Raw genomic sequence first — 17619 nt, forward strand, 5'->3', positions numbered from 1 at the left:
ACATCATACTCAATGAGCAAAAACTAAAACCATTTCCCCTAAACACAGGAACAAGACAGGGATGCCCACTCTCACCACTCCTGTTTGACATAGTACTGGAAGTACTAACCATTGTGATGAGATAAGAAGAAGAAATAAAAGGCATCCACATTGGGAAAGAAGAAGTAAAACTGTCCTTATTCACAGATGACATGATATTGTACATAGAAAACCCCAAAGACTCCCATCAAAAAACTACTAGACTTGATAAATGAATTCGGCAATTAACACCCAGAAGTCTATGGCTTTTCTATACACCAGTAATGAACTCACAGAAAGAGAAATTTAAAAAAAAATCCCATTTACCATTGCAACAAAACAATTAAGATACCTAGGAGTAAACTTAACCAAGCAGATAAAGGACCTGTACTCAGAAAACTTCAGGACGCTAAAAAAAGATATAGAGGAAGACATGAACAAATGGAAGAGTATACCATGTTCATGGATTGGTAGCATCAACATCATTAAAACGTCCATACTACCCAAAGCAATCTATAAAGTCAACGCAATTTCCCATTAAAATACCAGTGGCCTACTTCAAAGACCTCAAATTCTCCAAAAAGTCATCTGGAATAAAAAAAGACCCCGAATAGCTGCAGCAATCTTGAGAAAGAAGAACAATGTTGGAGGGATCACAATACCAGATATCAAGCTATACTACAAAGCCACTATTCTCAAAACTGCTTGGTGCTGGCACAAGAACAGATATATAGACCAGTGGAACAGAACAGAGAACCCAGAGATTGACACAAGCTAGTATGTTCAATTAATATTTGACAAAGGAGGCAAGAGCATACAATGGAGACAAAACATTGTCTCTTCAGTAAATGGTGTTGGGAAAACTAGACAGATACTTGCAAAAAAAAATGAAACTAGACCACCAACTTACACCATACACAAAAATAAATTCAAAATGGATAAAGAACTTAAACATAATATGGGAAACCATAAAAATCTTAGAAGAAGCCATAGGCAACAAAATAGCAGACATTTGTCGTAGCAATATCTTTACCGATACAGCCCCTAGGACAGTGGAAACTAGAGAAAATAAACAAATGGGACATCAAAATAAAAAGCTTCTGCACAGCAAAAGAAACTATCAGCAAAACAACAAGAAAGCCCACTGCATGGGAGAACATATTTGCCAATGTTATCTCCGATAAGGGTTTAATCTCCAACATTTACAAGGAACTCATACAACTTAACAAAAGGAAGATAAACGGTCCAAACAAAAACTGGGCAAAGGACCTAAATAGACACTTTTTGAAAGAGGACATTCAGAAAACCAAGAGACATATGAAAACATGCTCAAAGTCACTAATCATCCGAGAGATGCAAATCAAAACAACAATGAGGTACCATCTCACACCTGTCAGAATGGCTATCATCAACAAATGACAAGTGCTGGAGAGGATGCGGAGAAAAAGGAACCCTCATGCACTGCTGGTGGGAATGCAGACTGGTGCAGCCCCTGTGGAAAACAGTATGGCGCTTCCTCAAAAAATTAAAAATGGAACTTTCGCCCTAACCTGTTTGGCTCAGTGGATAGAGCATCAGCCTGAAGACTGAAGGATCCCGGGTTTGATTCTGGTCAAGGGCATGTACCTAGGTTGCAGGCACATCCCTGGTAGGGGGTGTGCAGGAGGCAGCTGGTCAATGTTTCTCTCTCATCGATGTTTCTAACTCTCTATCCCTCTCCCTTCCTCTCTGTAAAAAATCAATAAAATATATTTTTAAAGAATGGAACTTTCATTTGACCCAGTAATACCACTTCTAGGAATATATCCCAAGAAACCAGAAACACCAATCAGAAAGGATATATGCACCCCTATGTTCATAGCGCACAATTCACCATATCTAAGATTTGGAAACAGCCTAAATGCTCATGAGCAGATGAATGGATTAGAAAACTGTGGTACATCTACACAATGGAATACTATGCTGCTGTAAAAAACAAGGAATTCTTACCATTTGCAACAGCATGGATGGATCTGGAGAGCATTATGCTAAGTGAAATAAGCCAGTCAGTGAAAAATAAATACCACATGATCTCACTCATTTATGGAGAATAAAGAACATTACAAACTGTTGAACAAAAATAGAGGCAAAGAAGCATCGAACAGACTGTCAAACTACAGCGGGAAGGCTGGGGAAGATTGTAGGGATAAGAGATCAACAGAAGGACTTGTATGCATGCATATAAGCACAACCAACAGATGCAAAACACTGGGGGTAGGGGCACGAGGGCAAGTGCTGGGGGTTAGGGAAGGCTGCGGGGAGGTCAGTGGGAGAAAAAAAGAGACATGTACTATTTGTAATACCTTAAACAACATACATACATACATACATACATAAATAAATAAATAAATAAATAAATAAGGGAAACATTTAAATGTCTTGAAATCTGTCTAAAAATATAAAAGTATGTTTAACAAATTTTTCAAGAACTAATTTTCTTGATTAAAAAATAAAGTACATATTTATCTAGAAAAGAAAAGAAACCCTGCAAAAGTTTGTTTCTAATAGGTGAAAAGCATGAGAAAATTTTGAATTAGCAAGTATATGTAAGCCATTTATTTTAGTTATAAAAGCCAGATGAGTATTGGAATGATGATTAGAAGGGATTTTTTTTTTCAAACTATGAACAATTTGAAGGCAGAAGTATAAGAAATTTAGTTGAAGGGAAATTGCAAGTATGATGAAATAAAATTTATATCTTAATTCATTATACTAAATAGCCCTCAGGTTTTGTTTTGTATAAGATAAAAGGTAATACTGAAATCATGGAAAAAAATAGATGAATCATCTTTAGTATTTTATTTTGCCATGTTATTTCAGACATCTTACAGTTAAACTGATAGTAAATCTTACAGTAAATTAATGTATATATTACATATATGTGCATGACAACATTTCGTCTTATAAGACAAGTTGATATAGTATGTAACAGTCTTTTTGAAAGTGAGGTAAATTCAAAAGTGAAAAAGATTTAAGAATTTTAATGTACATGCATATATAATTTTGTCTTAATATTCAGTTATATAATCAATTTTCAACTAAAATAGAAATTACTAATTGTTATAGTAGTTAAGGTGAGTTATATAAGAGTACTTATATAGAATAAATATTTTTGAGTACCACAGAAGCATTTTATATTACATTTTTTAACATCCACAGTTGAAAAGAAATATATATTTCATATATACTTAATATATTTAAGAGTTTCCATGTTCTTTCGGGAAATACGCTAAAACAAAATACAAATATAGTAAGAATTAGTTGCATGTTTTCAAGGCATGTTTTGTTGAAATAGCAAAGATGTTAATACCTGATCTCAGCCTAATTACATTTTTGATCAGGCTAGTCAAATAAGAAAATCAAAGTATTAAATTTAGCTAGAGAGGATTGTAAATTTAATATCCTTGATAACATTAAAATTCAAGCTTTCTCTTATCTGCAAATTTAAATTACCATAAGAGATCACAGAAAATTCGTTGATTACTTCCAAAGCACGATCCTAGGACCTAGTTTCTGAAACTGGGACAACTAAGGAAACATGTCCCCTCTTCAGCTGCTGGTCAGATTGCATTTGTCCCAAGTTTCCACTCACTGTTGTTGCCATTACTTCTGGAAAGCATTGTATATTTTCTTTTTTGTTCAGGGATTGGTATTATAGTATGTTTTGAATTTTATCTGGAACCTGATTTCTACTAGAATTTTGATTGAGGTTTATACAGAATACCCTAGGAATTTGGATTAAAGTCTACAAAAATTGTCATATTTCTTTATAAAATGAGATTTTAAGCATACCCATCAGAATAGCACATCAAAATGTATTCTTTTAATCTAATATGAAAGTCTTGTAACCATTTCTCTCTCATAAGCATATATTACAAATACTTCTTTACCCTCTTAGTTTGGAACCATTACTGTCAACTGCTCATATATACATTCCTAGGTGTGTATGAGTTTTTAGGAACTAGTCATATAGTTTGTATATTATTTTACTTAAACAGTAGTTATATGCAAGTTCAAATTAGAACTCATCCCGTTTTATTTTTCTACTCCCAGGTGATCCATTGCATACAACTGGATCTTACAAGGACCGGCTACAAGGAAATTCTTTTACTGGTACCTTATTTCGGTGGGAAGAAAATGAAATACCAAGGTTAGTTCATGTTGTAAAGAAAAACATATTTACATATATCCTACATTCAGAAATTAGTGGTTTCCATAATTTTAATCTTATATTTGGTGTTTTAATGTATAAATTTTTCATAAAAGCAAATTTCAATATTAGTATGTTACATGGAATCATAGATTTTAAAAAGAGACCATGGAAATATACTTAATTTTTGCCTAATTAATAAAAGAAATCTGGATGTAAATTTTTATACTTTTTTACAACATTCATCTTCATTGTGCATTCCAAATTGATATCCTATAACTTGTCTAGTAAAAATCACATAATAGCCCTAACCGGTTTGGCTCAGTGGATAGAGTGTTGGCCTGCGGACTGAAAGGTCCCAGATTCAATTCCAGTCAAGGGCCATGTACCTTGGTTGCGGGCACATCCCCAGTAGGAGGTGTGCAGGAGGCAGCTGATCGATGTTTCTCTCTTATCATTGTTTCTAACTCTCTATCCCTCTTCCTTCCTCTCAGTAAAAAATCAATAAAATATAAATTTAAAAATCACATAATAAACTATCATTTGAAAAACTAAATAGTAAATATTTTTAATAAAAATAACCCTTTCTAAATATTAAATATTTGTGGGAAAAAGTGGGTTGACATACTGAATATGAATAATATAATCTCTGATTTCTTTTGACTGTTATTTATTAGACTTTTATTAATTTATTTTGGGGAAGGTAACATTTTGAATATTTAGGTATTTAATCAGTACCTATAAAATTATTAATAATAGCTTTATCTACATAGAACCCAGAAAGATTTCTGTTTTATACCACAAAGCATTGCCCAACCTTTCTTGATCCTTTTATTAATCAATTAGGTATTGGCAGGGTGGTTATCGTTTTCCTCTTTTCACTACACATATGTCAACTGATGTTTTTTATGTAGATATTTTTATGAAGAATGCAAGGTGGAAAAAGTGTTTAAATGACTTATTTTTTTATGTAATGAAAAGAAAATGTGATTTATTAATCAATTGAAGATAAACCACCATGAAATATATTCATTTTAAACTACATAAATATAATTTATGTAGTTTAAAATCCTAATGTTGTTGACAGAATTTTCATGTTATAGAATTACTTGGGGTTTTTTTTAATATCTAAAATTAAGAAAAAATTATCACTAAATAATGATGGAAATACATTGTTTTATAATTGGAATGTTATACCATAATGAAATCTATAAAACTTTGAGGTGTTGTGGACAATGACTTACTTTATCTCTTGATCCAGCTTAACATTTATCAGGACTTTTTTTTTTTTTTAGTGGTTTTTTTTTTTTTTATATCAGGACTTTTTGATAAACATACATACACATGCACATGCGTGCACTTGGTTCCTTCTCAGATAGAGTGGAAATGTTTTTATAATCATATTGAAATGGTATTAAATTTAGAGAGAATTTTATTTACCACATCAATTTCAAGTTTTAATCAGTCCAGAAGACAGTGACCAAAAGCTACTTTTTGTCTCATTTTTTTTATGCCTGTGATGCAGTCCCTCTATCTCTCTAATGTTAGAGGAAATCAACCTGACCCAAGGATTTTACCTATTCCCTAGATTCCTTGGTTTTCAAAGTTCTGCATGTAGTAACTTGTTTTTTGCATGCTCAAATTAAAGTTTATTTGTATTTGAAGCCCTTTTTGAACAATCTTTCTGGTTAGGTTATAAAGGCTTCACTGATTCGAAGTGAGTTTGGGCAAACCTTATGTATTATAATGAAAAGTTTGAATTTTAGACTGTTTTTAAGAGCCTGTTTTATTTTTAAGAATTGACAAATTATAAGCAAAGATGTGAATAGACAAACTAGTAAAATTAGACAAGGTACTCAGAATTAGAATTTAAAGTAATTATGGGATAGCTGTATATATTTTTGTCTCAGATTAGCCCATATTTTATATTTTTGGAATGCTTATATTGCATTAAACATGAAAATCCATAATTTCATGAAGTACAAATAACATAATGTCAAAAAATTTTGCCATAAATCATTACTCTTAGATTTTATTAGTCTCATTTCTATCCCCAGTGCTAACACCTTCTTCTATGTACCTTTTTTTTTTTAACAAAGAAATGTTTTATGCCCTTTCACAAACATTATTACAAGGGCCATAAGAGAGAGCAACAAACTTGTAAGTGCTGAGTTAGTAGCTCTACCTACCTTACTAGCTAGCTCAGTGTTAATTACCACAAATCCTGGACCTTCAGGATCATTTGCCAGAGTGTTGAATATACAAAAACTGAATCTACTGCAGTAATCTCACCCTGGCTACCCATCAGTATGATCTGAAAAGATTTTTTTTTTTTTTAAATATATATTGTATTGATTTTTTACAGAGAGGAAGGGAGAGAGATAGAGAGTTAGAAACATTGATGAGAGAGAAACATCGATCAGCCGCCTCCTGCACATCTCCCACTGGGGATGTGCCCGCAACCCAGGTACATGCCCTTGACCGGAATCGAACCTGGGACCCTTCAGTCCGCAGGCCGACGCTCTATCCACTGAGCCAAACCGGTTTCGGCAATCTGAAAAGATTTTTAAAATTATAGATGTCTGAGCTTCATCCTCACTGATTCTAATTAGTAGGACTGTTTTGTTAAGCTTTGAACAGAAATGTTCAGAGAGGCACAGTTATCTACCATCGTTATCTTTTATCTCCCTTTCATGGCTAAAATGAATGGTCTGCATGTATTTGGTAACCTAAATTTGTTAAAATCTTGATTGTTGACGGTATTACAAATGCCCTCCCTTCTTTTTCCCCCCTGCTTCCTACCACCCAGTTCCCAACCTCTGATTCAAAAAAAAAGTTTTTTTTGTTAATCCTCACCTGAGGATATTTTTTCCATTGATTTTTAGAGAGAGTGAAGAGAGAGAGAGAAACATCAATGTGAGAGAGACACATTGATTGGCCGCCTCATGCATGCCCCAACCGAGGGCTGGAACAAATTTGCAACACAGGTAGGTGCCCTTGACCAGGAATTGAACTCGAGACCCTTGGGTGCTCAGACCAACACTCTATCACTGAAACATACTGGCCAGGGCTGACAAATTTTTTACTTACACTTTTTCTATCGGAAAGTTTTAATTCTGAAAACTACTTCCTTTTCCTAAGAACATCTCTTCTGAATGTCTGAAGTAGCTTTGTAATAAAGGCAAGAAATAGTCATAAATTTCTACTATGAGATTTTGTTTTTTGATATTATTGTTTCCCTCCTTTGTCACAAATGTGTTACTTTTGGAAAATTCACCCTTGAAATTTACAATATAATTCTTTCAAAACTTGTGAAACTTTTTAGTATAAGGAGAAAATTGTTGACCATGAACTATTTTATCTAGTATGTCATTTCATTGCAAAATTTACTTTAAGTTATATGAATGAAGAAGACAAACAACATTAAGAATAATTTCTTTCTGAAAATGAAAGGGATATATTGTGATAGGTTGGCTAATATGTTTCTTCTCTATCAATGATAAAAAGATATGTGTCTATCTACACGTATGCATCTATGTACACATGTATATTTATTTGAATTGTAAAAATTCTGTGGTTTAACAAATTAATTTCTAATGTTCCATCAAAATTTCCTTAGGGATAGACTATGAGAAATGAGGTTTTGCTAATCTGTTTCTCTTAAAACATTAAAAAATGGGAGTGAAATCTGCCATCATCCACTTTCATGGTTCTCTCTTTTTCAATTGATGTCTATATTGGTAGTATGTGATGTCCTAATCTTTTTTTGTGGCTCTGATGAAAAACAAAAATTTCTGAGTCAAAGAGCAGAACTTCTGTAGTTTTCATAAAAACTAATGATTTTGTGGTGTTAACACATTTCCTAGTCATGATCCCATTATTAAGCCACATGGTTTCTCAAATCTGTAGTTACGGAGAATTTTAAAGCATTATCCAGCACAGCAGTCGTTGGGGGCAGGGAGAACAGTATCATTTGCCCACCTTTCAGTATACTCCTTTCCCCTCATTTCTTGTTGCATATTCTCTCCTTATTTTTTAAAACAAATCTATGATTGCTAAGAAAGATGCCTCTGAGCAAATGATTACATATGTGTTTGGTTTTTGATGCATCTCTCAGTTGTCTCTCTGTTATCCCTTTCTGTCCTGGATATGACCCACATCCCTTATATATAAAATATAATGAGCCAAAATATGTAGAATGCACTGCAAAAAGATCTCAGTGAATTGTAATATAATAATATTTTGTACTTTTCTCTTCCGCTTTATCATTTCTTTATATATATAATATCAATTATGTTATACTTATTAATACATCATTGGCTTTTCTGCTTACCACATAAAGATAAAAAAATTATATAAGAAAAATCTTCAGAAAATTTGCTCTTATATAATTATTGTGGTTTTTTAAATGTTTTTAATACAGCTCTTTAATACTGGAAGGTATTGAACCACAGAGTACATGTGAATTAGAAGTAGATGCTGTAGCTGCTGATATCTTAAATCGGCTGGACATTGAAGGTATATGTACAATTATTCTTAATATATGTGTGTGTGTTTTTAATTAATGGTCAAAGTAAGTGGAAAAAGTAGGGAAGAAAGCATTACTAGAGATGTAAGATGTTATAGAAGATACCAAATGTTATGAAGAGTGCTTCTGTACCTCTGAAGCAATTTTTTATTTATATTTTTTCATTTATACTCTCATCCACATGAGTATGTTTGCACAGTCATGAACCTAAAGTAAATGTAACACTAAATAAATTAATATTTTAAAAGTTAATATCTAACTTAATGTTTTTAGTTTTTAGGTTATATAGCAGGGATGGGATTCTTAGGTCTATTGGCTATCCTCAGAATGTTTGAATCTTATTCACTTGATGGATTTTTGGGAACCACTAGGAAGAAAACTAAAAAAGGACTAACATAAGAAACGTAGGTTGGGATAGTTTGTCTGCTTTATTACATAAAGTAGGTAATTGTTTTTCTTAAGAGGCAGTATTTATTTTTTAAAAGTTTGGGTTCCTCACAATATCTAAGATCTGGAAACAGCTCAAGTGCCCATCAGTAGATGAGTAGATAAAAAAAGCTGTGATACATTTACACCATTGAATACTATGTAGTAATTTTAAAAAAAGAATAAAAAAAAGAAGGATCTCTTACCCTTTGAGACAGCATGGAGGGACTTGGAGAGTATTATGCTAAGTGAAATAAGCCAGTCAGAGAAAGACAACTATCACATGACCTCACTCATGTGGAACCTAATAAACAAAATAAACTGATGAACAAAATAGATCCAGAAACATAGAAGTATGGAACAGACTGTGGAATCTCAGAAGGTGGGAGAGGGTGCGTGGGAAGAGATCAACCAAAGAACTTGTATGCATATATGCATAATCCATGGACACAGATAATAGGGTGGTGAAGGCCCCAGGGAGGGGGGTGGGGAGGTTAGAAGAAGAAGTCAATGGGGGGAAAAAGGGGACATATGTAATATTTTAAACAATAAATTTTTTTTTTAAGTTTGAGTTCCTTTTTTTAAGCAAGTAGTTTTTACTTTGACCTTGTAGTGGTGAAGTATTATTGTGATTACAGCTCAAATTGATGGAAATCCTGGTCTACAGGCCATATGGGAAGATGAAAAGCAACGGCGAAGAAATAGAAATGAAACTTCTCAAATAAGCCAAACTGAATCACAAGGTATTAACCAAATAGTACTCTAATGATTTTTTTAAACAAGATAGTTTTATGAAAAAGGTTAAGCCATTGAGTTTATCTTGACCTTAAATTTTACTTTTCAGATTACTTTCAAATTTTCTATGTATTTTTTTCTATTGTCTTTGCTCTGAACCAGTGATTCTTTACCTCCAAAGTGTCACTCGTTGTCTCTTTTCCAGTAAGAAATTGACAGCTTTGTTGTCATTGATTTTCACCATACTTTCTTCGCCTATTTCACGTTTTTGTTCCTTTTTCATTATCTAGTATGTTCTAACCTGTATTTCCAAATAAGCTATAGAATGCTCATAGAAGCTCCTGAATTCCAACTTAGAAACACTGTGTTTGATTCATTAAGTTTTGAAAATGTACCCATGAAATATAGCCCCCAAATTATTTCTGAATGTATCATATGCACTTGCACTTCGATCATCTGCTATAGTTTTAAAGGAAACACTTATTTTATTATTGAACCCTACTACTTCAAAAAATAATTTGAGGGTCTTAAATAAATGCCATGGGACACAACAAAAATATTAAAATAAAGGTAAAAGAATAAAAGACATAATTCACAAGGCAAATGTATTTGCAATTTAGAAGTAAGCCTACTAGTATATTGAAGTCTAATTAAAATTTCAAAATTTTAGTGTCTTGAATACTAAAAATACTTTGATAAATTTTGAGTGCTTTTTAAAGTAGAAGTATTATATTTTATGAGGAGAAAATTTCTAGATTCAGAGTCTGTGATACATGTATATGTAGAGAACAATGTATTGGATTTAAGTTATAATTATGGACTTAATCTTGAACTGACTTTAAGTGCTTAATTATATAGCTTCAGTAACAACAATTTTTCTTTTGTTTGTTTTTATAATAGAACTACTTTTAGGTGGTATTATATCTGTCAAGAGAAGGATAGGACATTACTATTTTAAAAGCTATTCTAAGAGAAAAGAAAATATTTCATTTATTTGCTATCTACATTTTTTTAATGCACTTTTAATTCAAAGATCGCAGGTTTGTGCCAGCCACAGAAAGTGAAAAAAAATTTCAGAAGAGACTTCAGGAAATTCTCAAACAGAATGATTTCTCTGTGTAAGTGATTGTTTTTTACAGATCTCAGAGCTATTTTATTGCTTTGTTAATCTAGTGTGTTATAAAGGATTTGTTTTAATTAAGCAGAAGGTTATCAGGCTCTGTGGACTATAACGACGGATCCCAGGAGTTCTCTGCTGAGTTAACATTGCACTCTGAGGTCCTGTCTCCTGAAATTCTTCAGTGTACACCAGCTAATATGGTAGAAGTCCACAAAGACACAGAGTTGAGCAAAGGTGAGGTTTTCTTTTCATGTGTACAGAAAATACCCTACCAGACATCTAAATATCTAGTTCTGAGGTATTAAGATTTAGTTGAGTTTGCTAAGTGTTTCTTTTTCCCCCTAAGAAATAAACATCATTGATATTGCAAAAACCTCTCTCCTATTCCTTTACTTTTTCTTCATCTCTAGAGGCAAGCACTATTCTGAAGTTGGTACAAGCTGTTAACATGTATGATTTTACAGTTTCTTATATACAGGTGGGGCAAAAGTAGGTTTATAGTTGTGAGTATGTGAAAGTTTATTGTATTATATTTATTAATTATTGTATTGTTTTTCATATGAACAAATATAAACCTACTTTTGCCCCCACCAAGTATGTATGCCCACAACATATACTATTATTTTATGTTTTAAGTTTTAGGTAAATGATACCCTGCTTATCATAGATTAAACAACTTGCTTTTTTTATTCATCATATTTTTAACTTAATCAAGGTATAATATATATGGCACAAAATTCACTCATTTTAAATTTATAATTCAATGATTTATCCTAAACTTACAACGTTATGCAAATATCTCCATAATTCAGTTTTAGAACATTTTCTTCACCTCAAAATACTCCTTTTTCATTTGTAGTTACAGCTGTTCCCACCTCCAATCCTAATTAACCACTTACCTACTTTCTTGTCTCTAAGATTTGCCGTTTCTAGACATATATAAATGAAATAAAGTATGCAATCTTTTGTATCTTGCTTCTTTCACTTAACATATTTCCAGGTTCATCCATATTGCATCTGTCAGTATTTTTCTGGCTGAATAGTATTGAATTATATAGCTATCCCATATTTTGTTAATACATTCACCAGTTGATAGACATTTGAGTTGTTTTTACTTTTTGCTCTTAAGAATAATGCTGCTAGGAACATTTGTGTATAAGATTTTGTGTGGATATATCTTTTCTTTTTCTTTTTTTAGTAGATACCAAGGATTTGGAATTGCTGGGTTATTTAGTAAATTTGTCATTAATTTTTTTTTGTAAACTGCCAAAACTGTCTCCCAAGTGACTACAGTGTTTTACATTCCCACCAGCAGTGACCCCACATCTTCACTAATAACACTTGTTGTTATCTGTCTTTTTTTATATAGTCATCCTAGTGTGTGTGAAATTGCATCTCATTATGGTTTTAATTATCATTTCCCTCATTACTAATGATGTTGAGTATTTTTATGTCAGTATTATAACTTTCAATCTACCTATTCATACACATTTCTAGTTTATTCATTTTAGCTGCCGATTAGTGCTCCTTTGTAAGAGTAAACAAGTTTATCTGTTTCTCTACAACTATTAGATGGCTTTCACTTTTGCACTGGTAATAACAGTGTTTTATCTTGTGGCTGTGTGCAAGAGTTTCTCCACAAAAGATATGTGGAAGTGTGATTTGCCAGGCCTTACAGGGTATGTATCATATATACTATTTTGTTCTAAAAGGGTTTCTGTAATGCAGTTAGCTTATACATGATTGGGAAATAAGAGAATAATGAAAGTTTTACTTAGAAGTTGGATTGTTTCGTATGCAGTTTTTCTAGGCATGGGGAGCCAGACTGGCAGGAATAGAATTACAGCCTTCAGCATAAAAGGAAAAGCCCTTTTTTCACTGCTACATTGGAAGCAGGGGCTTTAGTATTGATATACATCAAGAGCAGGTCTTCCCTTATTTGGCTTCAAAATTGTCTTGTCTACTCTTCATCTTTAAAAAAAGCTCTTCCATGTTAATTTTAGTGTCAGATTGTTTTGTTTCTGGGAAGAACCTTGTTGATACTTTATTAGGAATTTATTGAATTTATAGACTAATTTAGGAATTTTTTTTATTTTTCAATTACAGTTGACATTCAGTATTATTTTATACTAGAGGCCCAATGCACAAAATTCTTGCACAGTTAGGGTCCCTAGGCCTGGCCGGCAATCAGAGCCAGTCGGGGCCTCTGGCTGCCTGAGGCCTTCCTTTGGGCTGCCAGCTGGAGCCTCCCTTCCCCAGCTGCTGGCCCAGGCCTTCCTTCGTTCTGTGCCGCCCCCCGGTGGTCAGTGCACATCATAGCGAGTGATAGAACTCCTGGTCGGACTCCCACAGGGACATTTTACATATTAGCTTTTATATATCTACTAGAAGCCCGGTGCACAAAAATTTGTGCACTGGTTGGGGGGGAGGGGTTCCTCAGCCCAACCTGTGCCCTCTCACAGTCTGGGACCTCTCGGGAGATAACCGCCTGCTGGCTTAGGCCCACTCTCCTGGTGGCAGATGGCACGCTCAATCCTGCCGTGCCTGCCCCATCTCCCCCAGTTGCAGATGGCAGGCCTGGATCCCGAGCTGGACTGGGCAGCCGCTCAGATAGTGCTGCCGCCCACCTGCCCACCCCGTCCCACACATGACAGGCCCGGATCCTGGGCTGGGGTGGGCAGCAGCTGGGGATCTCAATGCCACCGCCCCGCCCGCCCCACCGCACACACCACAGGCCCGGATCCCGTGCTGGGGCGAGCGGAGGCTCAGGATTCACTGCCACCGTCCCTGGGCCGCACACGGCAGGCCAGGATCTCGCGCTGGGACGGCCAGCGGCTAGGGATCGCACTGCCGCCAGCCCCAGGTGGGGCGGCACAGCAGGATTTGCCTGCAGTATGCAAATTAGCCGCCATCTTTGTTGGCTGTTAATTTGCTTATCGTGCAGATTAGCCCATGGGAGGCGTAGCGAAGGTACGGTCAATTACCATGTTTGTCTATTATTAGATTAGACTAGGGCCCAGCAGTCGTGCAAGGAGGCACCCCGCAGAGGGCCGGGACCCGCGTAGCACCGAACGCCGCATTGTGTCAGCTGGGGTGGGGGCAGGTGCTCCTGTGTGTTGTGTCTCCGCTCCGGCCCGCCCCCAGCCCCAGCCTCCCTGCAGCTGCTGGGGTGGGGTGACACAAGGTCCTTTCCTGCCCATCTGCATGCACAGCTCCTCCTGAGCGGTCGTGATGCAGTCTCCTCCTTAGTGGTTGTGATGCTCAGCTAATTAGCATATCTCCTGTTTATATAGATAGACTAGAGGCCCGGTGCACAAAAATTTGTCCCTCAGCCTGGCCTGTGCTCTCTCGCAATCTGGGACCCCTCGAGGGTGACCACTTGCTGGCTTAGGCCCGCTCCCTGGGGGATTGGGCCTAAGCTGGCAATCATACATCCCTCTGGCAGCCCGGCAGCCCTCAGGGGATGCCCACTTGCCAGCAGGGAGCAGACCAAAGCTGCAGTCAGACATCCTTAGCGCTGCTGAGAAGGCAGGAGAGGCTCCCACCACCACCGCTGTACTGGCAGCCATCAGCCTGGCTTGTGGCTGAGCAGAGCTCCTCGCTGTGAGAGCGCACTGACCACCAGAGGGCAGCTCCTGCATTGAGCGTCTGCCCCCTGGTGGTCAGTGTGTGTCATAGTGACCAGTCATTCCCAGTCTTTCTGCTGTTAGGGTCAGTTTGCATATTACCCTTTTACTATATAGGATAGAGGCCTGGTGCACGGGTGTGGGGGCTGGCTGGTTTGCCCTGAAGGGTGTCCCGGATCAGGGTGGGGGTCCCGCTTGGGTGCCTGACCAGCCTGGATGACGGGCTGATGGCTGTTTGCAGCTGGTCACACCCGCTTCAGGGTGGGGGTCCCCACTGGGGTGCCTGGCCAGTCTGGGTGAGGGCCTGAGGGCCATTTTCAGGCTGGTGGGCGACTGAAGCTCCCAGCCTGTTTTTTTTTTCTTTTTTTTTCTTTTTTATTTTGGGATTTATTTACTTCTATAGCTGTCCCTGGAGCTGAGAGCTGGCTCCAGCTTGAGGCTGTGGCTGGCTGAAAGCAGGTATCTGGGTTTGTTTAGCTTCTATAATTGCAACATTGTTGCATCTGGAGCTCAGAGCTGGGCCGCAGCAGGCCAGGAACCTTGTCCTCCTCCATCCCTGGAGCAAGCAAACCTCCTGCTCGCTTCAGCTGCGTGGCTGCCAGCAGCCATCTTTGTTGGCAGTTAATTTGCATATCGTGCTGATTAGCCAATGGGAAGCGTAGCGGAGGTATGGTTAATTACCATGTTTGTCTATTATTAGATAGGAGGATAGATTACTTTCAGGTGTTCAGCATAGTGGTTAGACAACCATATAATTTACAAAGTGATTCCCCGAATATTTTAAGTACCTACCTGGCACCACACATACTTATTATTATTGACTATATTCCCTGTGTTTTACTTTTATATTGCTGTGACTATTTTGTAACTACCAATTTGTTCTTCTTAATCCCTTCACCTTTCTCACTTGGCCCCCGAACTCTCCTCTGGCAACCATCAGTCTGTTCTTTGTATCTATGACTTTATTTCAATTATGTTTCTTTGTTTATAAGTAAAATATTTTGATATTTTCTTTCTCTGTATGACTTATTTCACTTAGCATAATAACCTCTAGATCCAACCATGCTGTCACATATGGTAAGATTTCAGTCCCTTTTATGACCAAGTAGTATTCCATTGTATTTATGTACTGCAGCTTTTTTATCCACTTGTCTATTGATGGGCACTTCAGTTGCTTCCGTATCGTGGCCGTTGTAAATAATGCTGCAATGTATATAGGGGTACATGTATTCTTTTGAATTAGTGTTTTGGGTTTCTTCGAATATATACCCAGAAATAGCTGGGTCATGAGGCAGTTTCATTTTTATGTTTTTTTGAGGAACTTCCATACTGTTTCCATAGTGGCTGCACCAGTTTGCATTCCTACCAAAGTATATGAGGATTTCCTCTTCTCCACATCCTCACCAACATTTGTTGTTTATTGATCTGTTGATGATGGCCATTCTGACAGTGTGAGGTGATAATCTCATTGTAATTTTAATTTATTTTTCTCTGATTAGTGACTTTGAGCATCTTTTCATATGTCTATTGGCCATCTGTCTGTCCTCTTTGGAGAAATATCTATTTAGGTTCTCTATCCATATTTTAATTGGATTGTTTGTGGGTTTTTTTATATTGAGTTGTATGAATTCTTTATAAATTTTGGGTATTAACCCTTTATTGGATTTATCATTAGCACATATATTCTCCATTCAGTAAGATGTCTTTTCATTTTGCTGATGGGTGTGGATATTTTGCTGTGCAAAGCTATTTAGTTTGATGTAGTTCTATTTCTTTATTATTTTTTTTGTTTTCCTCCCCTTAGAAGGATATATCAGAAAAAAATATTGCTAAGAGAAATGTCAGGGAATTTACTGCCTATTTTTTCTGGTTATAGTTTTAAATGTTTGAATTTAGGTCTTTAATCCATTTTGAGTGTATTCTTGTATATCAGCGGTTCTCAACCTGTGGGTCGTGACCCCTTTGGGGGTCGAACGACCCTTTCACAGGGGTTGCCTAAGACCATCGGGAAACACATATATAATTACATATTATTTTTGTGATTAATCACTATGCTTTAATTATGTTCAATTTGTAACAATGAAATTGGGGGTCACCACAACATGAGGAACTGTATTAAAGGATCATGGCATTAGGAAGGTTGAGAACCACTGTTGTATATGGTGTAAGAAGGTGGTCTAGTTTCATTTTTTTGCATGTATCTATTCAATTTTCCCAACAACATTTATTAAATAGACTATGTTTACCCCATTGTATGTTCTTGCCTCCTTTGTCGTATATTAATTGACCCTAATGGCGTGGGCTTATTTCTGGACTCTTTTCTGTTTCATTGATCTCTGTGTCTGTTTAATGTTGTTTTGATTACTATAGACTTTTAGTATAGTTTGATATCAGGTAGTGTGATACCTCCAACTTTGTTCTTCTTTCTCAAGATTGCTGTGGCTATTTGAGGTCTTTGTGGTTCCATATAAATTTTGGGGTTATTTGTTCTAGTTCTATGATAAGTGCCATTGATATTTTGATAGGGATTGCATTGAATCATAGATTTCTTTGAGTAGTATGAACATTTTAATGATGTTACTTTTTCCTCTCCATAAGCACAGTATATGCTTTATTTGTGTCTTCTTTCCAAGTATTATTCCTATGTATTTTATTTTTTTGATACTACTGTAAATGGGATTATTTTCTTAGTTTCCCTTTCTGGCTTAATTCATTATTTACGTAAAAACAAAATGCAACCAACTTCTGAATATTGATTTTGTATTTTTACTCTTTTGAACTTACCTGTCAGTTTTACTAGTTTCTTGGTGGAATCTTTAGGGTTCTCTACATATATTATGTCATCTGCAAATAATGACAGTTTTACTACTTTCTGATTTGGATGCCTTTTCTTTCTTCTTGTCTGGTTGCTATGGCTAGAACTTCCAGTACTATCTAATCTAATAAAAGAGAAACATGGTAATTAGCGTACAACCGC

General features: G+C 35.9%; 1 protein-coding gene across 22 annotated transcripts in view; it reads left to right on the plus strand.

Annotated features, from left to right (window-relative positions):
- Positions 1 to 17619, plus strand: part of REV3L (REV3 like, DNA directed polymerase zeta catalytic subunit) — a 171382-nt gene that overhangs the window by 70609 nt on the left and 83154 nt on the right. For 19 of the 22 annotated variants that reach the window (XR_004968980.1, XM_036318172.1, XM_036318174.1 and 16 more), the window contains 5 exons: positions 4111 to 4207; positions 8631 to 8725; positions 9800 to 9904; positions 10930 to 11014; positions 11099 to 11250. Coding sequence is in view for 21 of the 22 variants with exons in the window: in XM_036318172.1 (XP_036174065.1) it covers positions 4111 to 4207; positions 8631 to 8725; positions 9800 to 9904; positions 10930 to 11014; positions 11099 to 11250 (534 nt within the window). In the remaining variant the exon portion in view is untranslated. The remainder of the gene's footprint in view (positions 1 to 4110; positions 4208 to 8630; positions 8726 to 9799; positions 9905 to 10929; positions 11015 to 11098; positions 11251 to 17619) is intronic. The other 3 variants (XM_036318155.1, XM_036318166.1, XM_036318167.1) reach the window with 3 other exon arrangements.

This window comes from Myotis myotis, unplaced genomic scaffold, assembly GCF_014108235.1.
Source record: "Myotis myotis isolate mMyoMyo1 unplaced genomic scaffold, mMyoMyo1.p scaffold_m19_p_7, whole genome shotgun sequence".
NCBI classification, from domain to species: domain Eukaryota; kingdom Metazoa; phylum Chordata; class Mammalia; order Chiroptera; family Vespertilionidae; genus Myotis; species Myotis myotis.